The sequence below is a fragment of the Mauremys mutica genome, chromosome 7, assembly GCF_020497125.1.
Source record: "Mauremys mutica isolate MM-2020 ecotype Southern chromosome 7, ASM2049712v1, whole genome shotgun sequence".
Classification (NCBI taxonomy): Eukaryota; Metazoa; Chordata; order Testudines; family Geoemydidae; genus Mauremys; species Mauremys mutica.
The window spans coordinates 42,036,078-42,063,565 of NC_059078.1; the positions used below are offsets into that span (position 1 = coordinate 42,036,078).

Genomic DNA, 27,488 nt, shown 5'->3' on the forward strand with positions numbered 1-27,488 from the left:
TGTGTTGAGTAGGATTAGTACAATTTTGAAGCTTTTTTAGAAATGAAACAGCATTAAAAATGTGCTCCTTCTTAAAGAGAGACTTGGACTAAAAACAGTTTAAAACCAAATATTCTTACCAGATTACTGAACTAAATTTTTAAAAACCTAACTTTGTTCTTCATTGTTTAAGGTCTTTATTTACTTTTTCATTGTCCATCTGAGAAATGCATAGCGTTGAGTCATTTTCATGTACTGGTTTTTGTTCACTTAGCTGCATTTTTGGGCTCCCAACATTTCACATAATTGATAAATTTCTACTGGTCTAGGGCAGTGGTTCTCAATCAGGGGTCCAGGACCCTCTGGGGCTGTGAGCAGGTTTCAGGGGGTCCACCAAGCAGGTCCAGCATTAGACTTGCTGGGCCCCAGGGCAGAAAGCCAAAGCCCCACCGCATGAAACTGAAGCCCAGGGTCCTAAGGCCGGCCACCTGGGGCTGAAGCCAAAGCCTGAGCAATTTAGCTTCGCAGAGCCCCAGGCAATATCCCTGCTGGCTACCCCCTAATGCCGGCCCTGGCTTTTATATGCAGATTCTAAAAAGCTGAGGAAATCTGTGCAATTTAAATGAGATAAAGATAGTAATTATAGTAGAGATAGAAAAAACTGTTTAATCCAACAAACTGAAAGGTTAAACATAAAAATACAGTTTAAGCCACTTTGAAAATATACCTGTCAAGAAAACGTTCAAAGAGCCTCCACTAAGAATGTCATCCAGTCAACTTTTAAAGTTCTCAAGGCAGAAATCCCTTTGATGTCAGTTAAATAAACAAAAAAAAAAACTAACAACGAAGTCCATTAAAGTGAGAAACCAGCAGCATAGCCTAGCACAAGACATACTGCAAGCTCATGTTGAGCAAGTTTTCCAGCATGATTCTGCCAAAGCACCACTTCTGACGTAGCATTTTCAGACAGAAGTTGGGCAGAAGTTTTGCAGATTCAGTAAAGCTATGAATGAACACGTTCCACGTACGTGTCCACTCAAATCTGGAGCAAAGAACTGCCAGGGCAAACCACTTGGACACTTAGTACCCTTCCAAGGTTTGCTGTCATTTGGAAGGAGATCAAGCATCTACTCTCAATTTTGGAATTAAATGACCATGTGTTTTAAATGCTTAAAAAAAAAAATCACTTCTAGAACTAAATTACATTTTCAGATTTAATTCAGTGCCACAAGTTAATTGCAATTCAGCTGTACTTTATTTCTTGTACTTTCACTATCCTTGCCAAAAAACAAAAAAAGCAAGAAAAACCACCTCACTTAAGAAATGATTAGTTATAACCCTCGCATTTCTCTATCAATCTGAAAGTCAAATGTTCTCTTCTTACCTCCAGCAGAAAGGGTAATTGTGCTTGAAAGTACTGGTGTGAACCAGTCTACCTTGTTCTTTTAGAGATTTGATGATGTTCTTATCTGCATCCTAAAGAGAAAAAAAGTTTTCTGAACAGAACTTTTAATTATTATAGGGAATATTCATTCAAGGTTGGGTCCTCAATTAAAAATAAAAAAATAAAAATCAGTATTTACATGCTATGATGTGAAACAATAAAGTTATGGTTGCAGAATTTGTAAATTTTAAATGTGCATCTAGTGTGGAGGTGCCATAACAACTAGTTTAATATTCTTGAAAGAGAACATGATCCCCAAACTGAGATGCATACCTGCAATTCTAACTTCACCTTATTTTTTTTGTGTACAATATAACTTTTAAATAAAGTCACAAATATTTATGCATACCCAACACCAGCCAGACACAAATTCAGTTATGTTTTCAGCTATGCTGTTTTGATACCATAACATTAAGTCTTTTGGCACATATCTGTGCAATTGCTTCAGATCTGATCTCTGAACCTCTTCACTAAATTTGCACTACTTTAGAATCATTCCACATAAATTTCACGCTATAAATTTAGATGTGAAGGCCTAGAAACCAATAAAAGACATTTCATCTTTTATAATACCTCACCAACTGAACCTTTATTATTAGATTGAACAGTTGTATTTAATTCAGGCCCAAAGTCAGAGCAGTAACTGATATTCAAAGAAAGGCTGCTGGACTAGTTAATTGCTACAAAATATTCCTTTGATTAAAAAAATGTGCTAGGAAGTTTGATAGAACAGTGCTCCCATGGTGAAAAGACAATTCAATATCATGAAAACTTTTTTTAAGAGCATTTAACTCTGGCTTACAGAACCAGTATCCTAAACATGAGCTCCTCAATATTTCCTATTATTCTTACTGCCTTATACATATAAGCTGGTAACTGAAAAAATATTTGAATTTGTGTGCATCATCCTGTATGCGCATCATGGGTTTCAGCTTTCATACCATTTTCCCTTTAAAAAAAAAAAAGCAGCGTGTTTAGCATCAATGTTACTTATTATCAAAAAAATTGATTCTTCACATGACAGGCATATAGAGTAGGCACTAGAGTACACTCTCCTTTCCTTTTTCTAGGACTTACATCATTGTTAACGCATCAAGTTACTTATTTGCCTAATAGTGTAATTAACATTTTGTGAAGTGACAGTACAAAGAAATCCATATTTCTCTGTTGTAGTCCCAACTGGAGAAGGATAACCTTTTTTAATACGAGTCTTTGTAACGTAGCTGTCAAAAACATACTGAAGACAAAACCACCTGGGGAAAGAAAAATGAGTTTCTACCACATGTAAATGCTAGATCAAATTTAAAAAAAAAAAAATTTACTATTTCCCCAAGTCCACCAACCTTCACATATTGTCCAGCAAAGTCCGTCACTTCTGCTGTGAAGTAGCCTGAAGCATCAACAGGACAAACTGGAACTGAATCTTTCTGAATAATATTAAAATCCATGCAGACTCTGTAGTCATCCTAGAAGAGAAGTATAAAATATATTATTTCTAAATGTAGCTTTCAATAGTCAAGACCTAGGAAAAGGGATTAAAAAAAAACTTAATATAAAGCTATTTCATACTTATACAAAAAATAGTCAAATAATCCCAAAAACACTTTTGAAAGCATTTTTAAGCAATATACTTCATCCATCAAGATAAAAAGGATGGAGGAGGGCACACTTGTTCCCTAAAACTTAGGGTTGTGCGAGTTTCCTAGGGAAGGGAACAAATTTGCTCTATTTTACAGCCTCTGCCCATCATTTCAAAATAAAGGGCTGAGGAAATACATTTCATGCTATTGTATGAATTAAGAGAGTACACTGAAGTTGTGGTATCTCCTTAAAGCACATGCCTGTAAGTCTATTTCTCAGAAGGCATGTAGTTTCTAAAGAGCTCTCTACTCCTAGGTCCATGCTCTCCACATTTAACTGATATGATTTCCCCCAATGCCTCAGTTCTCAAGCCTTTTAAACCTTTTTATCAATAAAACTAAGCAGCAGACACATCAAATACTTTCATGCTTTAAATGGGGGGGAGAAGGAGAAAGAGGGGGACAGGACAGTTAGAGTATTCATCCCAAACAGCAGCCAAACCTGAAACTGTCACACGAAATTAAAAGCTAAGTGTTGCTTTCCTACTGGACTTGAGCACAAAAAAATCGACTGTTACAAGGACTAAAGCTTTACATGTAAAAAAACACCCACAGGCTGCAGCGATCAATTGGCTCTAAAGACACTACTGACTTTCTCCTCCTCAGCTTACTACGTGTACAGTATCTACCTTGACCCATCCGTGTCATTTAGCTCATTTGGTTATTAGACCAATGCCTTGGTTAGTCTTCCATCATCCATTATCATTACATGTAGCAGGCAGACTGCGGTGTTAGTGTAAATCAGATGAAAAAACAAAGCAAGAACTGGAGTTACCCCAATAGGGCTAATATCATGAACTGTAAAAGGCTTTAGAGAAAGAGCCAATGCAGAGCACATCAAAGCCTAGCATACTGACATCTGTCCTATATATGACTATGACCCCTCAGCATTATAGGATCTGGGCCAAGAGGTGGCACTGTGGTATTTGCATCCACAACGCAGCCCACAAAATATATAATGACCTAATTACTCCAGTTTCAACTGGTGGGTGCCTTGACTCTGAACAACTCAGACTTGAAGCTTTCCAGAATGATCTACCATTTGATTAGTGAATTGCCTGGGTGAGCATGCCTGAATTCAGGCACAGATATTAGAGTTGCAATGATAGCAAGCTCCATAAAAAAAAAAACCAAGAAGGCAGTGATCATGTATGTCCATGACGGATATCTTTATGTCCGCACTTGGGACACTGAGACATACAGAAAGATTAAAAAACCAAAATGAAACAGAAGTCGGGGGGGGGGCGGTCTATATGAAAGTAAGTCTCTCCCAACAGTTGTTTCCTTCTTTGAAAAAAATGACGAAGAAAATAACTGGGAAAACAAGTTATGGAAAGTTAGGACTAAAAGCTAAAATTCAACTAAAGTAAAGGTTGTGATGCAACAACCATGATTCTGTACCATCTAAATAATGATTCTATACCACCTCAAGCCCATATCATTCAGTGGCTAGCCATTTAGCAGCAAAATAGAGTCTGCCATTCGAAGCATGGAACCAGGTATGGGGCTGGTATTAACACTTACATGATAAACAGCTGGATGGGGGCAAACCCTGGTTATAAGACGCAAAAGATCTGCTATATAGCTAGCAAAAAAAAACAAAACTCAAAACCACTGCATGTTACTGTAGATGAAGAACTATTCAGGCTGCTGAATTTTAGTAGTATGTAGTTTCAGATAAAGATCAGAAATTTAATGCAAGGTTTTTGCAGGCTGGTCTTGTTTTCTGATCTATGTTCTTTTTGAATTGTGTGATATTTAGTTTCATGAGCTGGATAACTGTGAGCTATTTGGTGACATACTAGCTCAAGTTGGGGGAAAGACTGTACCGCAAACTCGTCTTGGATTAAGAAGTGTTCTAGAACTAACTGCATCTTTCCCCCCCACCCCTTTAAATTTTGGTTAAGAATCCTTTTCACAGAACTACATGGAGGATGGATTTCTGAGATCTCACGGTGCAGAACACATCTATATAATACCAAAGGTTCATACTGAAGCCACATTTCACATCATTATGTATCCTTCCCTCAAGGGACTTCTCTTTATTCAGAGACAGTACACCAGATAACAGAACAAGCAAATGAGCGGTTAAGATATTTAAATATTTCATGGAAGGTGTGATTCTCCTCAGCTCCCCCCACACCTCCACTTTTCTCTCTTTTCCCTCCCTTGTTGCTACTTATATACCCCTTCTTCTCCGGCACCACAACCCCGACGCCATTCACTTAATTTCCTAATACAAAAAAAAGTAAATGAAGTGATAGAGAGGAAACTGAACTACAAAACGTGCTCATCAGAACCACGGTCACATGGCTTTTAGGCTGTATCTCTCTTCTCTCTCCTCTACCTGTTTTTCTCTTTAAATTAAACTGAAAGCGTATTCAGGACAAGGATCATGTTTCTCCTGTGCGTTTGAACAGCACTTAGCTCTTTGGAGCTCTGATCCTATCAACAGCCTTTGGGAGCTAGTGCTTTTTTGAACTAACTGGAGAGGATGAGGTGAGATGCAGAGATGCCAAAGAAGAAAATGTTTCAACATTCAAATAAAATGTGTTATTTAAATGTGTCCTTAAATAATTCCTTCTGAAGATAAAATATCCATGGATTCAGATAGCAATTTGCTGTATCATGAAGTTGTCTACTCTACAGGCAAGTAACAGAAAATGTGGTCTGTGGAGTTAGAGCCATACAACAACATATGCACTATTTGCTATGCATTAAACTGATAAAATCAAAGTTTTTAAGAGATACTAACAGACTGGTAATTATTTCATAGCAGACAGCTTTTTTCTCTAAGTTAATTTACATTTTACTGCTTAGTCCTTGTGTACTAACAACTGTAACAGGTTCTGTGAAATTTTCAAACTTCCTTTATCACACTAACACTCCCTGTGTGGGTTCATCACTTTTCAGTTAACACTTGACCCTGAGTCTGCTTTTATTTGTAGATATGGTGAGGCAATTGTTAAATTAAGGCAACTGTGAACCTTCTACTGAGCTATCCCTCCCCCTTCTGTGCCTCTCTAACCAGTTTATTCTACTTATGTAATTAAAAGTAAAAAGCAGGATGTTTTCCTGTGTAATATTTGGATAAGAATTTTCATCTTGATAACATGAAATAAAGCATAGGAATATACACATTCTTCAAAAGGAGACAACTAAATAGGATATCACTGAGGCAAAAAAAAAAAAAGAAGATTAAAAAAGGGATTGGACATTTAGATGGATAACAAGAACATCCTGAGTGGCAGTAGTTCATGCCAACATACAATTTGCAAGAGAGCATATATTTAATGCTTCAGGAATTAAACCAATTTCTAACTACTAGAGGTTAGGAAAATGTCTCATATATTCCTTGGATGCATCTGTTGCTTGCCAATGAGACAGGATAGCAGATTAAGCAGTGCATGGGTCTGATCTAGTATGGTAATTCCTGGGTTTATAAAGGCCAGCTGATTAACTCTTAAGAGAATTTGTCCAACTTTTCTAGTTTTCAATATCTCAAGCAAATTAGGGAAAGGAAAAGGAAATAAAACATCCTTTTTAAAAAAAAGACCATTGTACAAAAAATCCTTTTAGCCCAAAGGGACATAGAGAAGGTACAGAAGCATGTTAAGTCATTTTATATGCTCAACACATATAAACTAACAAATGGTAAAATGTTGAAAGGCATAGCATGCTGAACAACAGTCCTGATATTTGTCCAATTTACAAATTAGAACAGCTGGTTCCTACTTAGCAGTAGAGTACTCAATTCTTCTTTGTGATGAAGCTGGCATTTCTCGATCTTCAGGGAAGACAAGGAGCTAGAGCACTCAGATGTTACAGGGATAGACGTTTTATGAATAGTAAAGATGACAGTAATGGACATCTAAACTCCCCACTGGTGTGCAAGTAAAGGGCAACTGCATCTACAAAGAGAAGTTTGAGCATTCAACAGAACGCAATGTTTTAAAAGCAGCTCATTACCTCTCTTGGCCTGCAGAGTCAGCATTGTACATCTGAAAGGGCCCTTGGAGGCCATGGGAACATGCTCCAGACCAAACATATAATAAAAGTTAGTTTTTACTTACAGCTCCAAAGTAAGGAGCCTGATGTACAACCCCTGTACCTTCTTCCTCCTTCACATAGTTGTCTGTGACCACAGTAAAAGCACCATTGTTTTTACACTGCAACACACAAAATATTGAAGTATTATATTCTTTTTCAGACATACAGGAAAGTAGCATTTTTCAAAATGATTGGAAAATGTACATTTAACAGATCAACCTTTAAGTCAAAAAGCTGGAATAGCTAGAACTATATTTTAGTTTGCTTTATACATAGGAATAATAAATTATCTGATATTTTTAACCACTTATCTCAGCTAAAATGCCAAGCCAATGCATTCTTTTTACTGAGCACCAAGAGTGTAAGACTAAATCTAAGACTTCTGTTGACAACTTCATAAAATTGACTAATACATATTCTCGCACTGATGCAATCTCATGCTTGAGACTACAAATTAATAGGATCCTATAAACAAGATACATAAGAAGTCTCCAGCCATTTATAGACCTATATATACACACATACATATAATAATTTATAAATAAAGCAGCTTCCACGTGGCCATTGTTTCTTATCACCATAAAAATAGGGGGGGTTGCTACTAATTATTTTAAGACAACTTACAGGGTGATAAGCACAAAGGAAAGCATGAAGGTAAAAGTTTGGAATGACATTTAACATTAAGTTTTAACTTTAATGGTGGATGAAAACCGTAAAGGATAACGGAACCAATTATCTGCCATCTGTCCAGCAAGCTGATAATTAAGAGTAATGAGCCATTTTTGTATCCCTCACATAATTTAAAAGTAACTTAAAATGAACTATCCTGGTGATCACAATTGAAGCAATGATTTGTCACAGTACTGTATTAAGTTTTATCTTAAAAAGCTCTGGGTAAAGGTTGTGGCTGGGAGCTGCTAAGCTGGGCTGATTGGGAAGTGGCTGCAGCTGGGCCATGCCCCAATCAGGCCACAGCTGGCCTTTATAAAAAGGCTGGGAGCCAGGAGCTCAGCAGTCTCCCTCTGCCTGTAGAGGGAGAAGGGCCTGGCTGCAGGGAGCTAGAGACAGGGTACCTGAGTGGAGCAGGGCTGGGGAGCTCCAGCCTGGAAAGCCCCAGGCTGTGGCCTAGCACAAGGCCAACAGGTACTGGGGGTTGCAGAGGGCAGCCCAGGGGTAGGCCAAGGCAGCAGGTCCAAACCCAACCTTGCCAGTGATGAGTAGGCTGATACTGCAGTCTGCCCCAGGGCATGGGGCTAGATGAGGACTGGCAGTAGCCTTATACTGAGGCGATGTGGGGATAGTGGGTGTGGGTTCCCCTGGGAGGGGGAGACCCTGAGAGAAAGGGGTTACTGCCAGGGGGCAGCACCCCAGGTGAGAGGGGCACCGGGTTCAGGGAGGGACACGGGGGGCCAACAGCAAGCGGTGAGGCAGATCACCGGCCTGCAGAGGGTGCTCTGGGCTGGAAATCGAGCTAATTCCCTGAGAGACCAGCAGGAGGCGCCGCAGGGGTAAGTCCCCACCTCTACAGTATCATTCAGTCAAGTTCTATCAAAATGTTCATACGCCTATTCTATTCTCCATAACTCCTTCCCATGATGTGTATTAAACTATGTTCTCAGTACAGTAAAATAGGTACTGCTCCTTTAAGTGCAACATAAGACATCCATAAAGACTGGAAATGCAAAAATGTCAACAGTTACAGCAATATAAGGTCTTAATACTTCAAATGAAAACGCACAAAGAACCTCCAATTTCAATGTTGTCATAATTCTGCTTCTGAATATGGAATTTATGGTGGTAGTAGGCAGAGAACGAGGATGCTGGCTTCAACTGAACGGAGCTAGCTCATAGACACTGGGGAATACTGATTGTTCAATAAAGAGTCCTCTAAAAACCTAGAGTCACCCCTACTCTCAACCTTCATCACCACCAGGGTGTGTACTTATATGAAGTATAAGCATAAAGGACATAAGAAAGAAAGGTAAAAACAGAAGCAGCCAACTTTCTGGCAAAGTGACAGTGCTCTCTGTTGCAAAGCATGAAATGAGAGAATAGCCATGTTAATGTAATGTGGGACAATGAGTTTGTTTTGAGAAATGGAGGCCTGAGATTTCACTTGCTTGGTATTTTACCTATTTTCCCCATGACACCTTGACAGTTGGGATTTTATTTTAACATATAGCCAGGATTATCAGTAAATCCAGTCAAAGTATGGGTCTTAAAATAAATGAAAGCAAATTCTTAAGAAAGCACAATATTCATTTTGCCATCATATCAAGGGGAAATATTGATCAAAAACGTACAACTATTTAAAATGGCAGTCTCTTGGTTTTAACATTGTCATTTGGTTCTGTGTCTAAACACAAGACGGACTTATCTTACCTTAATAAAATATTCAAATAGTGGTTTATATTTCTTGCCTTTAAGAGTAATGCCAGGAAACCTATGTAGAAAAAGATTTATATGTACACACATTAACACACTGTAAATTGCACTAGCTGTCTTATAAAGACTAAATCTAGAAGTACTATTTTTCTCTTTTTAAATATTTTTTCATACTGAAATCTGATATGAGGAAAAGCACTTGTTTTCCAAATAGTTTGCTTCCTACTTCTACCTTTATTTGTCAACTTTAACACTAAATGAAAGCTGAGATATTTGTTAACTATTTGCCACTAGTATAAATTCATTATCCCCACAATAAAGTTCACATTTACAAATTAATGCAGGAGCAAAGCATAAATCAGTAATCCACTTCATAAGAAGTTATGATAGGACCTTCGGGAAATAAAAAAATAAACTGGTTATAGTGGAGCTCTGTAGTATAAGCAGAGTGTCTTCTGGTATTTACAAGAATGAATAAAACTAAGTAAACACTGGTCCAAAATTACTAACTATAAGCTAGAGAAATGTAGAAACATCTAGAACTGTAGAAAAGTCTAGAACTCCAAGCTGAGAAATGTAGTCTCCTGACAACACCAGAAGAGGATGAGAACTCAGAGCTCTAAACAAGGACTGAAACAATTCATGTCCCAAGCTTCAAAGAGATGATTAGTTCCGAGACAGAAAAAAAATTTTAACATGCTGGAAAACAGCACAGAAAACATGAAGGTGTGAACTATACAGGTGAAGAGCAGTATAACACAGGGAGGAAAATCTGGAAAACTAATAGATCTTCCACTATTAAAAAAATAATCCAGCAATACTAAAGAGCCAATATACGAGAGACAGATGCATAACTTTCTTAAGGTTTTTCTAGGGAACAGCAGGAAAACAATTTACGTATGTTCCACTTCTGTTTTAAATGTATTTTCATTCTCAAAAAGATGTTAATGTTATAAAAAATGCAATTGTTTTGTAAAAAAGGGGTAAAATAACTGGTTTTATTTAGGTGCAGGAAGTTTCCAATTCTTGGAAGATACCCAAGAGTGGGTAGGGTATCACTGCAAAAGGAAAGGTAAGGATGGGCGGGAAGGGGAGAGAGCATAAATGTTTCTGTCATACTGTATGCCTTTTATAAAAATTATGTTTTCTATTGAAGAGTGATAAAAAAGGTAAATCTCTTTACAGCAGCATTTGAATTATGAGGTTTTATTTGCTATTCTAAACTGTATTGGGATGAATAAAACAAATAAAAAGTCCTTACAAATGTGTGCTGACACTAGCTTTACAAGCGGAAGAGGTAGACTACCATATGGGAAGGATACTGGGATGCCAAAGACAATTTTTTTCCTACTCTGGCTTTCAAATATATTGTGTTTACAACCATTTCCTTAGATGCAATAAACCCAGATGCAGCTTCTATTCTGACAAAAACTTCCATTCAAGCATAATTTGCAGAGACAGATCTCAAACCCCTTGACAGGCTGTAGCAGGATGTACATAAAAAGGCACTCATGTGTTAAACCACCCTCCTAAGAAAGCACTCTTGGATTCTGCAGTTATGTAACTTCTTGCAGCAGTTCATTACTTATTTATAAAAAATGGAAGTTCAAAAGTGTGCAATAATTCATGTACTTGCCTGTCAAGTATCACATATTCACTTTCAGATTTGTACAGTGCTACCAGCCTGGCTTCCATCAAAATATAAATCTTCCCTGTGGCACTATCTAAAAGGGGGAAAAACAAACAAACAAACGAACCATAAATGAATACTCTACTTTTGCACCATTACAAAAGTTTCCATTTTACACAAGAGCAATAAGGCATCAGGTCTAAAACTACCCAGAATAATTCAGCTTATTAGACTCAAATTTTTATTTTCCCACAAAGATCTATTTATACCCATTTGACATAAATGCATTGCAAAGAGCTAAAATTTAGACAACACCCTCTTGACATCAGCATTAGCACAGACTCCCCAAATTGCAGAGCTGATGCTTTCAGGACCTGCTCCGCTGAACTGACTTTTAGCAGCCTTTGCATTGAAATGCCATGGCTGCCTTAACAGATAGTTTTCCCACTGTTCTTTCTGGCAAGGGAAGGCAACCAGATTGGTGCAGCCCAGGCAGGTAAAACAGAGGGCAAAATAATTAGCTAAATTATAATAAATTAAACAGGAGCTGCAAGAATTAGTGGGTCAATGCTTTACATAACAATCACACTCTATCCCATTTTGCAGTGTTTCTGAGATTTATTATAACAACAACAACATAAAATTACTCTTTGCTCCTTTTTTCTTGGATTTAAAAAAATGAAGGTAAATGGGAAGCTTTAGATCAGGGATTTCAAACTCAAACCACCACAAGGGGCACATGAGGACTGGTACATTGGCCCGAGGGCCGCATCACTGAAACCTTTTCATACAACGATACAAAAGTATAGTAAAAAATCAAACAAAATGAAGAGTAATATAGTATGCTATTAAAAGTCAATTTATTAACTTTTTTAAAACTAATGCGAAAAGTCAGTGCTATTTGACAGTCATTTCATTTTTGGCCACTTAGATGGCAGCGTTTTGCATCAAGCCAAGCATCAATATTAGGTTTGATATCCTGAGACGAAACCAATCTCAGTGTTGCTTTCAAATGTTCATCAGTGAGCCTTGACCTTAACACAGATTTGTTAATCTTCATGGAAGAGAAAAACTGTTCACATATACATGTACTTCCAAACCTTGCTATTACCCTTGCGGAAGCAGAGAATAACATGGGAAATCTTTCTTGCGAAAGAAACCGGTAGAATTCTGGAATTCTAACATCTGTATACTTCTTCAAAATGGTATCACACTGAAGCTCCACTAACTCCATCTGCATTTCTTCTGCAACATTGTCAATTTCCACAGCAAATGGTGGGGGAAAAAATTAAAAATGTGGTTCAAGTGCCTTGAAATCTTTAAATCGCATATCAAACTGTTTGTGTAAGTTAGAAATGATCTCTGCATATTCTTTCAAGGACTTAGGTTCAACTTTTCCTAAGGAATTCAGAGTCGAGAAATGGACCAAATTGCCAGCAGTCAACTGTTTCTCCCACAAAGTAAGCTTGATTTTGAATGACTTAACACTGTCATACATCTGTGTTATCACCTGTTTTCTACCCTGAAGCTTCAAGTTCAGTGCATTCAGGTGATCAGTTACATCTGTTAGAAAAGCATGGTTGCAGATAAAAATGGAATCAGCAAACTGTGGAGCCTCCTTTTTTCCAATCTCCTCCTTAAGTGCAAAAAAACACTTCAAAACATTTCCACAACTCAGCCATCTAACTTGAGTGTGATACAGAAGTTCCCCATATTCGCTGTCCATACTTGCTAGAAAAGAAGTGAACTGTCTGCGATTCAGCTCTCATGGACATATAAAATTGACGGTTTTAACAACTACAACCATAACTTCCTTCATTTGTAGACTTTTACCACACAGGGCTTCTTGGTGCAAAATGCAATGTATACTGGTGGAGCTAATTCTTGATATATTGAGGCTGTTCAGTTTAGCCTTCAATAATCCAACCACACTAATGTTTTCAGAGCACATTGATGGCACACCGTCCATAGCTAAAGATATGACATTTGTTCCATGGCAGCGCAGCTTTTTCAATGCACTCTTCCAGTCCTTGAAATGTGTTACGTCCCTTCAGTGGCATTAAGTCTAGCAATTCTTCAATAATATTCAAATTGCAATCCACACCTCTAATGAACACTGCACAATGTGTGATATCTGATATATCTGTACTCTCATCAAGGGCAATGCTTCAAAGTCTTTTGCCATTTGAATCGATTGTTTTTGCACATTATCTGCTAAATCCGTTATCCTGCAGGCAACTGTATTGGCAGACAAGGTTATGCCTTCAAAAACTTTCTTCCTATCAGGACATAAAATTTCACTGGCCTTCACAAGAGATTCTCTTACGAATAGGCCTTCTGTAAAAGGCCGTGATGATTTAGCTATCATTTCATTTATCACAAAACTTGCTCTTACTGAATCTTCGCTAGACTTTTTAATCCCCAAAAAGAAATTTCTTTACTTGGCAAATGCTGCTTTAAGTTGCCAAACTTTTTCCTCTCAGATTTTTCCAGTGAATGCATCATATTTTTCAAGGTGCATCGTGTCATAGTGCCGACGCATGTTATACTCCTTGGGAACTGCAATCGTTTGCTGACAAATAAGGCATTGAATTTTATCTTTTACCTCTGTGAAAAAATATAAATTCTTCCATTTGTCTTGGAAAACTTTTCTTCCATGAGTGTTTTTTTTGACGAAGTCATTTCCAAGGGGTTTTAATAAAATATAAACACTCAGTAATGCACCTCACTCCAAGGACAACACACGCATTTACTTTTAGAATTACTTCTGTTAAAGCTCCCCACTCTGCCCCCATTCCTGCCCCCACTCCACCCCTTCCATGAGGCCCCACCCCAGCCCCACCTCTTCCCCACCCCCATTCCAACCCCTTCCCCAAAGTCCCCGCCCCAACTCCACCCCCTCCCTGCCCCTATTCCAACCTCTTCCCAAAATCCCCACCACAGCCTCGCCTCTTCTCCGCCTCCTCCCCTGAGCATGCTGCATCCCCGCTCCTCCCCCCTTCCTCCTGGAAAGCCCTAAGCACTGGGATGTAGACGGGGGAGTGGGGACATGGCATGCTGGGGGAGGGGCAGGGGATAGGGGAGCTTGGCAGGCTGCAGGAAATAATGCAGCCCATGCGCCACGTGTTTGAGACCCCTGCTTTAGATAATCAAAGTTGAACCTTTAATCAAGAATAGCGTCATTCCTCCCCACCACTAACTCCCATACCCTTATATCAACATGGAATATTTTCACTACTTAGGCAGATCGCTATTCTTCCTCACCCCAGCTACCTTTAAAGGTGTAGTTATAGTTTGACAATCAATTTAGGATTCTCCCCAAATTAGCAGAGGTCTAATACTCTGTACTGGTTTAATTATTACCCAACACCAAAATCAGCCATGATGCTGCCATGCAGGAGGCAATGAGATTTTTTTTCCATAAATAATATTAAGCTCTTATATAGCACTTTTCATCCCCAGATATGACAATACTTTATAAAAGTAAGTATCTTTATTCCCATTTTACAGACGGGGACACAAACACAAAGGTGATTTTTCCACTGTCAAACAAAAGATCAGTAGCAGAGCCAGGAATAGAAAACAGGTCTGACTCCCAGTCCAGGACCTGCCCTATCCAGTAGGCCATGTTGCCTTCACATAGGTTAATTTATTAATTTGAAGATGCCTGTGGAAATCCTTGAAGTCCTGGACTGGGAAGAAACTAGCAGTAAGCACCTACTCCTGAAGATCAACCAATGTTTTCCCATTATGGCAGAGGCTGTGGCCAAGTTCAGCTAGATGTGCTTTAAGAACAGTCTGTGGAAAAAGTGACATCTGAAAGCCAAACGTTTTCCTAGTGCTCATTCATTTTAGGAATTTAAGTTCCAAACAATTTGTTTGTTTGTTTGTTTTTAGTGTTCCGTGGAAGACTATTCTAACTGAGGACAAGTTCGCTTGGTTTCTAGTTATAATAATGAACCAATGTTTCCTGAACTAGATGTTCCTGAAGAATGAGTTAATGCCATATATCTTATGGAGACAATGTGATCTTTGGGTTAAATTAATTTTGTACATACAGCTGTTTAAAGGGCTTAGAAGCATGGGGTGTGGGGGGGGGGGCTTTTTTCTAGCATACTTAGTGCATTTGACAGCACATTATGTGTAGTCGGTGTCACTATTCTTCTAGTATAGTCAGTAAGCAACAGGTAAGAAAGTTTAGACAACAGGGAAATGTGATTGCAAAATAATTGGTAGAAGGTAAGTGTTATGCCTGAAACTTAACTCTTTTTGAGCTGCATAGGTTTCAAGATTATAGTGTGTCTTAATACTTGAAGAAGTGGTCAGGAATGAAGACTTAAGGAACAAATATGAATTTATCCAAAAGCCTGTGTGTCTTAGGAAATGGTTGATTTGTCTCCCAGTATTTTACATGTGCCACTACCTTAGGCATGCATAAATTAAATTTTAAAATCTATGTTTAAATGAAAACTCTAACTATGCCATTTCATCTGCGTTAAAAAAAAATGCCAGAGGTAATCTGAATCACTGTATTTGGTTACGTATGCTGCCAATTTAGAAAAGGTCAGCAGTTTTGGAAAATCTGAAAAGTTCAATGCAAAACTGACTGCTTATGTCCAAATCAGTGAACATGATCTTAGTGTATTACATAGTCTAACTACAATAAATATTAAAATATACATTAGAAGAAATTTATCAGAACAGGGAATCATTAGGAGGAACTGCATTTCTTGTATGGATATTGCATGACACTCAGGTAAAAAAAAATTCCTTTCTGAAAATGTTACAAGGAACAAAGGATGAAGATAACATTCCTCTGGCTGCTGAGAAGCTGGAGCTGTAAACCTCTGAAAGATGGTGGGAGAACTAGCAAGTAAAGTAAATCTATTTTGTTCATATATCCTACCCACCTGTTATACATGAATTCCCTTTTTAACCATAGGAATGTGCTGCAGTGCATCTCCCGATGTATCAAGGGCCCTTGAGGAACAGGCTACCTTACACACTGACTTGAACTAGCCTACTACCTTCTGATTCTCCTCACCAAAGGCAATGAGACAGTTTGGTCTGAAGTGGTTGAAAAGTGGGGCAAAGCAGAGAAATTGTCAGACAAGGGAAGAGTTAGGATCATTTGGTGTGAGACTCTTTGGGGAGTGATGGGGGATTAACTGGTGAGATAACACACACCCATATTGCATACCTGCTCTTGCTCACTATGTAGTAATGTAGTAGGAGCATTTATTATGTAACTGCTAGTCCTTTAGTACTCATGTAATATAGCTCCAATGCAATTAAAGAGTACAAAATTAATGGAGATTTTAGCAACATGGTAAATTTGACTCATCCTTCAGCATACAGTCAACTCCAGTGAAATGCTACATGTTGAAAGTCAAACAGAATTGTCTATCACAGAAACTGCTATACACATGCAGGAGTTCAATGGAACTACATTTTCACAGTATTTCATATCAAGTTAGCACTTGCCTTTTAGTTTCACATATTGCAATTCTGGGTTAACACAGAGGGCCAAATTACTAGGCAAGGTCCAGGGGGTAGTTGTCCAAGCAACAAGAGAGATGTTTTCATCTTCATCCAGTGGGAAGCTCACAATCACCGAAGGATCTTGAACATCCTTAAATGAAACAGCGATAGGGAGAGGGATATGAAAGGTTTCTTGTGAGTTGGCGAGAACGCACATTCCAAGGAAAAGCAGTGACAGCTGTTGTCACTCAGTTACCTGGTTCCTTTAGTGCCCTGCAACCTGGCTTGTCAAAAAAATCAGTAAGAGTGAATGCAGATGAGAACCAATTTAAGCACGTCTCTCCACCTCCCCCATGTAGGCTTCTTGACCAAATCACGAGGGACACAACTGCCTCAACATAGTCAGAGTTTATTTCTAATGGCTGAGAGTTGGGTGCCTGACTCCTTCAGATGCCTTTGATAATCCCAATTTAAGGTTATACAAAAATAATCCAAGATCATAACTGGTTAAAGGTTTCCTTCATAGTTTAATAATTTTTCAGCTCCTGAAACCTGGAGTTCAACATTCACCTAGTTTGTCCCAGGGGACCAGGAGTTGGGAGGACAAGCTATCACTTGAGAAAATTTTCTCCTGGCAGACTACTATTTTTAACCAAGGCACATAAACTATATGTCCTTACACATAGAAGTACATGGATGTTTAAAACATAATGCACAGCTAACAGATGGTTTTCTACCTCAGCCTCAACAAGTACTGCCTTCAATCAAGTCAAAGGAATCCTTTTGTATTAATAATATCAGTGTTACTCTAAAAGAAGTTCTCTCAGACACATTAGAGAGAGTCAGTGCTGCAAGTAAGCAGGTACGGTCAGATACGCCATACCATAAAGATATTTATTGCCAGTACACCATACTGGAAAGACATTTTCAGAAACGCAGGGCACTCCCATGAACTGCAGCAGCAAAAGGAGCAGAAGGTGGGACTGCCACTCCCAGTAGCCCACGCCGGCAGCTCCTCTGGTGCAGCTGTAACAGTACTGCCCTCAGCCCCTCCCCCAGCCCTGTCCTTTGGTGAGGCTGTACAGACCCCAGACAAGAGACGCAGCTGCATGGAAGGGCTGGAGGCGGTACAGCCCGGAGCTGCTGGCGTGGTGCCACCAGGCGGCCCCACGTTCTGCTCCTTTGGCCGCTGCAGTTCCCCGGAGAGCCCCATGGGTCCAAAATCAGTATCTGGTGCAGCGGGAGGACAGAGCTCCCCCTGCCTGGCCCTCAGGTAACATGGGATGGGGAGGGGACAGGGAGAGCATGGGGGCCCCGGGCTGGGGGGGGGGTCACGTGCCCCCTCTTTAGCTCATGCCCCCCTTTGTGTCCATCCCATGACTTGCCTATGCGTACCGGTGAGAATTAAAATCTCCTCGCACCACTGGAGAGAGTGAAGCGCTTGCACAAGTTATAGTTTCTGTATTATCAATACTATTGGACTGTGGAAGACCTTATATGAAGTTATACCCTGACGAAGAGCCCAAAGTCTTACAGAATTAACATTTTACAGAATTGTGTAAGGAATATTTCCAACAGGCAAATTTATAGAGCAAGTGTTACTCAAACCCCAAATCTTTTGAAGTAACATCAGTTTTATGGCTAGAATCTAAGTGGCAATACAGACCTACCATAGCTCTGTAGAGCTTGTTACCTAACGGCAGCCTGCAGGAATGGTAACATTTTTGTTATAGAACTAAAGAACAAGTTTGCTATTTTTGTAACTAAAAGTAACAGCATTATCAGGCTCCATGGTAGATTTTTAATGTGGAGTTTGATTATCTTTATAAACCTCAAACTGCGTCCATTTATCTTTCCTAACTACTTCACAGGGGTGTTGTGTGAATAACTTAATGCTTGCACAACTTGGCAAACAAATACTACAATTAGAAAGCACAAGTCTTCAATTAGTGCTCTGATCTAAATAGATAGCAAACTAAACAGGGTTGGAAAGGTCACTGCTCTAATAAAAAACCTTCAGGTGAAACTTAGATGGATATCTGAAGTTGTTCAAGTAAGTAGACAGCACTTTTCTTTCTGAATTGTTGGTGAAACAACAGCCCCCACTGCAACGTGGTACTAGTCAGCCCTGTAACGTTAGAGGTGCCACCTAGTAAATGAAATATGAAAACCTGAAGACACAACCTCTTTTGTTTGCAAGAGGTGGTGTGTTATCTGTAAAGTTCCTGACAAAAAGGTACATGGGGCAATGTTCTGCCTGCCTAAAATCTCCCTGGAGTTTCAAGTGAACAATTTATTCTTCACTTTCCCTCCTAAAAATAATTGGCTCCTGCATTCCACCCATAAAGGGATATCACTTCCATGGCAAGAAAGCTGATCCTTTGGTGTACTATACTGTACAATCTCTCTTTAGTTTGTGTGCTATGAAATAATTAAATTTAGCAAAATATGCAAAGCTTTCCAAAGCGAAAAGCTCCAAGCTGCATTAAAAAGCTTTCTTAGGGCATTTTTACAACACCTAACAAATTAACATCATATGCATAAACCAGGAATACTCAAACAGATGTGACATTGCCATTTGTGCACTGAAAGCATCCCTGGCTCCTCTCCAACAACACAGCTCAGAATAGGTAATTCCATTATGGAATGGGAAGCTATTTACGTCAAAGCTAAGGGCTGCTCCAGAAGGAATTCTTTCTATAAGCATGTGGGGCAGGCAATAGTCAGACTCAAACAGTTATGTAATGCTTGGATTATGAGCAATGCGCAGTGAAGACTATGCTATCAATAAAATTTAGTCTCTACCAATTGTTAGACAAAGACTATGATGTTTCTAACCAGCTTGTTCTAATGTTTCACAAAGTACTAAACATGCCACGCAACTCAACAAAATCCTGGCATTTTGAAAGATGAATCTTGTTACATTTACAAATAAAATAATTGCTTAGTATTTCTCTATTTTGAGTTCTCTGTTTCCTTAACAATATACTTTTCTTTACTCAGACACAACATAACTGGGATTTTATTTATTTTTCAAATTGTGAAAGTTTGCTACATGGGGGCTTCCTCTAAGCACACTTATGGTTTCTGTTACACACTAAAATGGGTTTTTATACTATACAGTAACTCCTCGCTTAACGTTGTAGTTATGTTCCTGAAAAATGCGACTTTAAGCAAAACTATGCTAAGCGAATCCAATTTCCCCATAAGAATTAATGTAAATGGGGGGGAGGTTAGGTTCCAGGGAAATTTTTTTTCACCAGACAAAAAAATATATATTATATAGATATACACACAGTATACGTTTTAAACAATTTAATACTGTTCACAGCTATGATGATTGTGAAGCTTGGTTGAGGTGGTGAAGTTAAAGGGTGGAAGAGAGAGGCTATTTCCCAGGGAATGTCTTGCTGCTAAATGATAAACTAGCACTTGGCTGAGCCCTCAAGGGTTAACACATTGTTAATGTAGCCTCTCACATAAGGCAGCATGAACACGAGGGAGGGGAGACAGCATAGCAGACAGAGACAGATACACACCTTGTGTGTGGGAGAGAGAGATGCACACTGCCTCTTTAAGTAAGCTGACCCACTCTTAAGTGCATTGTCTTTTAAGTGAATCAGGAAGTTAAGACAGCAGCTGCTGCCCCAAGCTCTCTATGTCTCTCTCCATCCGTGTCCCCTCCCTGCTCTATATGGAGAAGGGGTAAGTGGGGTGCAGGAGCAGGGGGGAGGGGGACACCCTGACATTAGCCCCTCCCTCCCCCCCACACAGCAAGCAGGAGTCTCTGGGAGCAGCTCCAAGGTAGAGGGCAGGAGCAGCACATGGTAGTGGGGGGAGGGACAGCTGAACTGCCAGCAATTGATAGCCTGCTGGGTGGCTGCAGCACAGGGAACTTAGGGGAGTGGAGAGCTGATAGGGGGGCTGCCGGTCCACCCTGGTTACAAGCCCCCACCAGCTAGCTGCAACGGGCTGCCCTTCCTGCAAGCAGTGGACAAAGCAGGCAGATGCCAAACTACTTTAGAAGGAAGCACTGCACAACTTTAAACGAGCACATTCCCTAATTGATCAGCAACTTAACAACGAAACAACGTTAACCAGGACAACTAAATGAGGAGTTACTGTACTAATAATATCCTGCTTTATTGCAGAAGTTCATGATTCCATTTCCTTCCATTGTTTCCTGAAACAAGGGCTAAGAAGTAGCTTTACTAATGACACAAGCAGGACCAGCTCTAGGCACCAGCAAACCAAGCACGTGCTTGGGGTGCCAGAATTCCAGGGGCGGCATTCCAGGTTGTGGGTTGGGTTTTTTTCCGTGCTTTGACAGTTGTGCTCTCTGAGGGCTTGGGGGTTTTTTGGTTTTTGGTTTTTCTGCGCGTGCTTGGGGTGGCAAAAAACTTAGAGCCAGCCCTGGGCACAAGAGAAGGCAGAGGAGCAACAAGTGGTATTTAAACTGCAACACTGGATCTCAGATCATAGAATTCAATTCTCCTCCCACAACTCATATGCTAACTTTGGTAAGTTACAGGTGTGGCTGCTGAGCTGCCAGCTTGATCAACCCAGAAGATCAGATTCAATATACAGGGAATCCTCTGCTGGGGTGAGCAGGAAAGGTGCAGTATAAAATATTCACTGTAGAAACCCAACACAGTGAGGTACTCAAAAAATGTGTGAGGTAGAGTGGAGCAATTTCCCAGATCAAAGACTGAGAGAATGGTGAAAGAGGCAACAAATGACCAAAGGAACTGTCAGAAAAATCATAGCAGGACATATACATGACTAGGCCAGCTCTTTACTAGCACTATTCTATCAGTTTTGAGTATGTCAATACTGAAGTATTTAAGCTTTCCAGTCCTGAACAGACACTCACTCCAATGTGACAGAGCAGTTACAGGGGTCAGATTATTATACATACATATAGACAATGACATACCTTGTAGTTCTGATGAGCCTCAAAATTCGAAAGGGGAGTGTTACATGCTGTGGAGAAAGGCATAACCTTAACGCCTCTGTAAACCAATCCTTTGTCGTACAGCTGTTTGAAAACCCACCTAAAAGTAAATAAGGAACATATAATAGCTTAATAGTTTAAGATTCTAACTAAAAGCAGCTGTAGCGTAGGATTATGATGCAGTACGGAAGATATTCTGAAAAGTTCAAATAATTTTCCAACTATAGAAAATATTTACTTACTACTTGAAACACCAGAACTCAAAGCATCTGCACATACATATACAAGTGGTATCTTGAAACAATATAAATACTTAGTGCCACTACAGCATTTTTATTGTGAATATTCTTTCAGTTAGATTCAGCTTTGGGTCATCCTGCCAGCTCTGCCTTCCATGCACAACACATGGCACTATTCAGATGAGATATGAATCATTTTAACAGTTGAATCTTTCCCCAGCTGCCTGCTTGGGGACCATAAAACTTAAATTTCAGTGGTTAACACAAGATGCTTTCCTCAAGAGGCCACATCTAGGCAACTAGGTTTGGTTAGAGAACAAGAAGTTTTGTGATTCCATGATTTACATTAATGAATCGTTGTATAACACTTTCCATCCCAAAAGACCCTTGCTTCACCAGCTGTATGTATGGCACCATGCATCATTGGCAGAGGAGAAAATAGTGGATTTTTGGCAACCCAGGTGAATGATGGCTCTTCAAATAGTAGGCAAAGATCTTCCCCGTCTGCACTGCACACCTTTATTTGTAAAGCTTCGTTCAAGAGGCCTGCATATTCAGTGACACAGTTCTCCAAGGGCTCAAATTATCACACCGGAATCTGGCCCTGTGGTCCTGGGGAACTAGTTATTTTGTAGTTGGATGATCAGACTATTCACCAATTGCTACTGACTTTAAAAAACTCTTGAACTCTCCCACCCAAGCTATGTTTTCAAAGCATTAACATTTTCTGTGTTTCCTTCCAGATGAACATCTTATTAACATGCAAGCAAACACAGAGCGGTCTTGTTAAACAGTATGTTTATGAGACCAAATTGCGCTGGGTCATGCTGTTTTGGCAATTGGTCCTTTTTTCTGTACACCATCTTTTTGTGCTTCAAAATCTATGCATTCATTTAAACAAAAATCTTTTGCTCTTATGTTTAGGATAACCATTCAACATGGGAAATCAATTCCAACAGCTACAGTGATATCAGTCTGCAGCCTGAATCAACAGCACTGAGAGATATGAACTGGCCTATTGACACTGAAGCCTAATGATGACATTTCTGATTTATTAAGTTAACTACTCCACTGCGGACAGGAGAAACTAGAGACCTCATTATGAAGATCTACACTATCTACTGAAAGTGGAATCCATAACCCAACAGTAGGAGACCAAAAGTTCAGTGAGGACTTTAATCCACTCCAGGGAGCAAAGTGCAGCATCCAAACACCACCAAGAGGAGTCAAGTCTCAGAAGCCCGGAGGGGCATCCAGCCACAACCAAGGGGAGCCAAAAACCAAGTAGTTGAGCAAAGCTTGCAGGATCTTATCATGAACATCTGCACAATCCATTGAGGGTACCTTCTCAAACTGGTAGGGCTCAGTTTCTAGAGGGAGCTGAAGAGTAGTACTATTTACCCACACAGAATTTGATCCCTAGGCATATATTCCCCCACTCTCACCCAAATTCAAAGAACTATTCAAGTGCACATTATGAGACACATTCTTTCCCCTGCCAAAAAACATGATTCTGGTCTGGAATAAAGGTGCTCTGAATGTGAGGAAGCCAAATAGTTGACCACCTTGACAGTGGCTACCTATATGTTTTGTTCTATGCATTCATTTTACAATTTGATCATTACTCCTAAGAAAGGAGATATACCTGCTAAGTTTATGAAAAGAGCCTCATTACTAGGATTTAATTTAAAGCTACCAACCATTCAAGCAATAATATCTCCAAAGTGTAGAGAGAGAATTTTTTTTATTGATATGCACTTTCAAGCATAGGTATTTCAGTATCGTAACTAGGAAAGCTCTGTTGCAACTGAGCAAAAGTATATATTTTCATTTTATGTTTTATCAACTTAGGCTATATTAAATGACTTAGTTGTGACAAGTCACTGATTTTGGATTTATTCTTCAATATTCTTGAATTTGCCTTCTGAAAAGTGTTGATTAGAATATTTTATATATATTTTTAGTTACACAAAAGATCTAATTTACTTTCCTCCCTGCCCTCCTTGAAGGGACATAGCCTACTAATCCCACAGAGAAAAACAGTTCAGTGCCACATCTATGAACATTTAATGACTGCTGAGATGTACTTGTAACCTTAACAAAAATCAGAGGAGGAGGGGGACCACTAGATGGAGCTACAAAATTCAAATACAAATGAACAGCCTCCTCTTGTGGTAATTTTATTCAACTGCAGTTTAAGAGCTTCAATTTTTTCCACTGCCAGGTAGACAGTATTTAGCTTTCAGAAGGCATTCCCATTCAGAGCTCTCTAAACAGAAGGTACTACATCTCACACTAAAAAATTGTTTTTAAATTTCCATTGTCAAAGGATATAGTCATTAGTATTCACAGCAGACTACACTATAGGGCAGGGGTTCTCAAACCGGGGGTATGGACCCCTCAGGGAGTCATGAGGTTATTACATGGGGGGGGGGGGTCACGATCTGTCAACCTCCACCCCAAGCCCCGCTTTGCCTCCAGCATTTATAATGGTGTTAAATATATTTAAAAGTGTTTATAATTGGGGGGGGGGGGTGTCGCACTCAGACTTGCTGTGTGAAAGGGGTCACCAGTAAAAAAGTTTGAGAGCCACTGCTATAGGGTCATAAAAACAAATCGTTGCTTGATGCAACTGCCTGTGTTACCACCATGACAAAATATATTAGTAATCTCTGAGCTATACATAATTTTCTTTCTATCAATAAAGTATCAGTCACTAGGAGACGACAAAGTAGACAGGATATAACTTTTGTTGCTAGCAGCATTTCCTACCCCAAACAGCACACTAAGCATCAGCAGTTTTGCTTAGATCTAAAAAAAATAAAAGCCAGTTACTACTTGCAAGTGGACAGTCCTTTAATTAATTTTTATGTGCCTAAATTAAGCAAGATATATTTGATGGCTAGTCTGAAAAAGGCATTAGGCTTGTGATCCTGGCATAGAGAAACAGCAGCCCTTTCTGGAAGGTCAGCAATACTACAGGGAAGCATACAGAAACTTCTTGCGCCACAGGTCACTTCTGTGTGCAAAGGAAATAGGTTACTCAAAAAAAATTAAAACAGAAAAATCTATTCCCTTGAATTTCACTCTATAAACAATATTAGGTGAACCCACACTTCTAATCGCCATCTTAAGCATCCGCAAACTGACAACCTAATTCTCAAAGGCACATTGAACTAGTACCAAACAATGGGATTTGCAGGTGCTGAGCATCTCTTGGGGTCTGGCCCTGAGCCCCATATTCTGATAAGCACTATAGTCACAAATAAAAAACAAAAACAAAAAAAAAACCCACACACAAAACAATCCACCCCCACAACACATCACAAAGCACAACCCACAATGGGGTTTGGCATTATAGTTTTGGGTAGTTGAGATCACATTTAACCTTAGTCTGTGTACCAAGAAAACTGTCATAAATCTGTGCTTCAGAGGAGCCTGAAGCCTGTTATCCTGAAAGCAAAGATTTCCCCAATTCTCATACAACCAGCAAGCCACCTACCATGCAGTACATCCTTCAACATACCTCCCAGATGCAACAAAGTTGTCCTGCATACACACTTACACCCCACGACAGGGAAGTAGCTCAGTGGACCACTCTGACAGGGAGTCTAATATCTACAAGGTCCTTGTGGAGTTATTCTCAAGCCCATTGCTTTAGGGATTTGTCCAGTTGCAGGTTTAGCATCTTGCCTATCCTGGATCAGCAGTCAGAGATCTGAAACCATTTAGGATTCTTTGCTCTCAAGAAAAGGGAAAGCAATCCCTTCCACTATTCAAGGTAGTTTGGGAAACAAGACTCTCAAAATCATCACAAGCCAACATTATAGCCAGGGGGAAGCGGGGTTTGCAGTTGTTTTTTTAAGGCAACAAGGACTTTCCTGTTAAACAGGGTTAAAAAATAAAGCTTAGGCAAGGAGTCCAGCACTGTCATTAGCCATAGAAAAAGCAACTCAGGATGATTAGGGCTTTTTTTTTGTTTGTTTGTTTGTTTTTTAAGTAAAGTCTTTTAGAGTGCGACATCAGGGTCTACACAGACATTTAGTGTGGAGCAGGCTAGTGCAGGGTAAATTTACAGCCCAACTTACCACAAACTAAGTGCTCATGTAGACAAGCCCATAGACCATGCTTCTCAAAGCCGGCCCGCCGCTTGTTCAGGGAAAGCCCCTGGCGGTCCGGGCCGGTTTACCTACCTGCTGTGTCCGCAGGTTCGGCCGATCGCGGCTCACACTGGCTGCGGTTCACCGCTCCAGGCCAATGGGGGCTGCGGGAAGAGGCGCAGGCTGAGGGATGTGCTGGCTGCCCTTCCTGCAGCCCCTCTGGCCTGGAGCAGCAAACTGCGGCCCAAAGGAGCCGCGATTGGCCAAACTTGCGGACATGGCAGGTAAACAAACCGGCCCGGACAGCCAGGGGCTTTCCCTGAACAAGCGGCAGCCTGACTTTCAGAAGCACTGCCACAGACTGTTTTTAAATTCAGCCATATTCAGGACTGAAGCTTTCAGAATTAGACACTAGGTGGTGCTATTAGACTATTTGAAAAAAGCACCAATGCACATAAACACTGAGAAACATTCAAGGTCAACAGGCCCCAAAATATATCCTCCTTTTGATATTTAAGAAAAGATCAGAACATGTTGGAATACAAAACAGATTTTAATACAAGAGCCACAAACACACTTCAAATCCTTGCTGATAAATAGGGTGGTGTCAAACAGGTGTATCGGGATATTTCTCTCTTTCTAATTTCCATACTGCCTCCATTCTTATAAGCCAGCAGAGAATAGACAATGGCACATTATGTATTCCTAGCAAGCATTCAGATATTTGATTGTTATTATAAGTGAAACAATTAAGTTATTTTTTCTGCTAACACTTCTCAACATGACACCAAATAGCTCAGCTATGAGCAGAGTACTATTTCCTTAACTCAACTTTATTTCAGGCCTTTACCCATTGACCAGGGAAAATTCTGTTTCAGATCCAGGTCTCAACTGACCACAGCACTATCTGGAAAGTTACACCAATAGTTGTGTTAAAAATCCATACTGTCTTTCATTGGCACATGTATGTCTATCACCGTTACCCCTTTCTGAGACACTTCCTGCAGGTCTCTCAGGTCAGTAAAATTGTTTTCACTTTGACTCAATGCAGCTCTGTTTGGCTCAGAAGATAAAGTATGCTGTATGCCAGCATTTGTTTCAATAGCTCGGGATGGTGTGCTCTCAACACTATTTTGGGCAATAAACACAGTTACCTCCTGAATCAACCGTGCACTGAAAAAAACAAAACCTAAAAATTCCACACAAGTATGAATAAAAGTATTTTTAAAAGACTTTGAGGTCTGACTGTACCTTCTCATCAGAAACCCTCACAGAACTCTCTTAACAGAGCACAAAACTAATATTTAAGTAATACTACTCAACAGTAACACGTATGACTCCTTTAAAGATTCTGCCAAAGCGTTTCCGTCTTTAATATTAAAAAAGATGAAGTTCTGTTCAAAGGTAAAAGTCACCCAACTGGAAATGCCTGTTTCACCTTTAACAAATAGTCATCTGCCACCACCATCACCACCAAGCAGCATGAAATGCCAAAACAAACACAAAACTTTGTCAAGCACAGAACAGACATTTCATTAAGGGCCTTTATTTATATAAAGATAGTATGCCCAGGACATTAGCTGGTG

At 39.7% G+C, this 27,488-nt stretch overlaps 1 protein-coding gene across 2 annotated transcripts in view; it reads right to left on the reverse strand.

Annotated features, from left to right (window-relative positions):
• Positions 1-27,488, reverse strand: part of IARS1 (isoleucyl-tRNA synthetase 1) — a 194,401-nt gene that overhangs the window by 142,510 nt on the left and 24,403 nt on the right. For both annotated transcript variants that reach the window (XM_045023399.1, XM_045023400.1), the window contains 7 exons: positions 21,546-21,663; positions 16,613-16,760; positions 11,135-11,222; positions 9,496-9,556; positions 7,137-7,232; positions 2,767-2,889; positions 1,364-1,455 (listed from right to left, as the gene is read on the reverse strand). In XM_045023399.1, the coding sequence (XP_044879334.1) occupies positions 1,364-1,455; positions 2,767-2,889; positions 7,137-7,232; positions 9,496-9,556; positions 11,135-11,222; positions 16,613-16,760; positions 21,546-21,663 (726 nt within the window). The remainder of the gene's footprint in view (positions 1-1,363; positions 1,456-2,766; positions 2,890-7,136; positions 7,233-9,495; positions 9,557-11,134; positions 11,223-16,612; positions 16,761-21,545; positions 21,664-27,488) is intronic.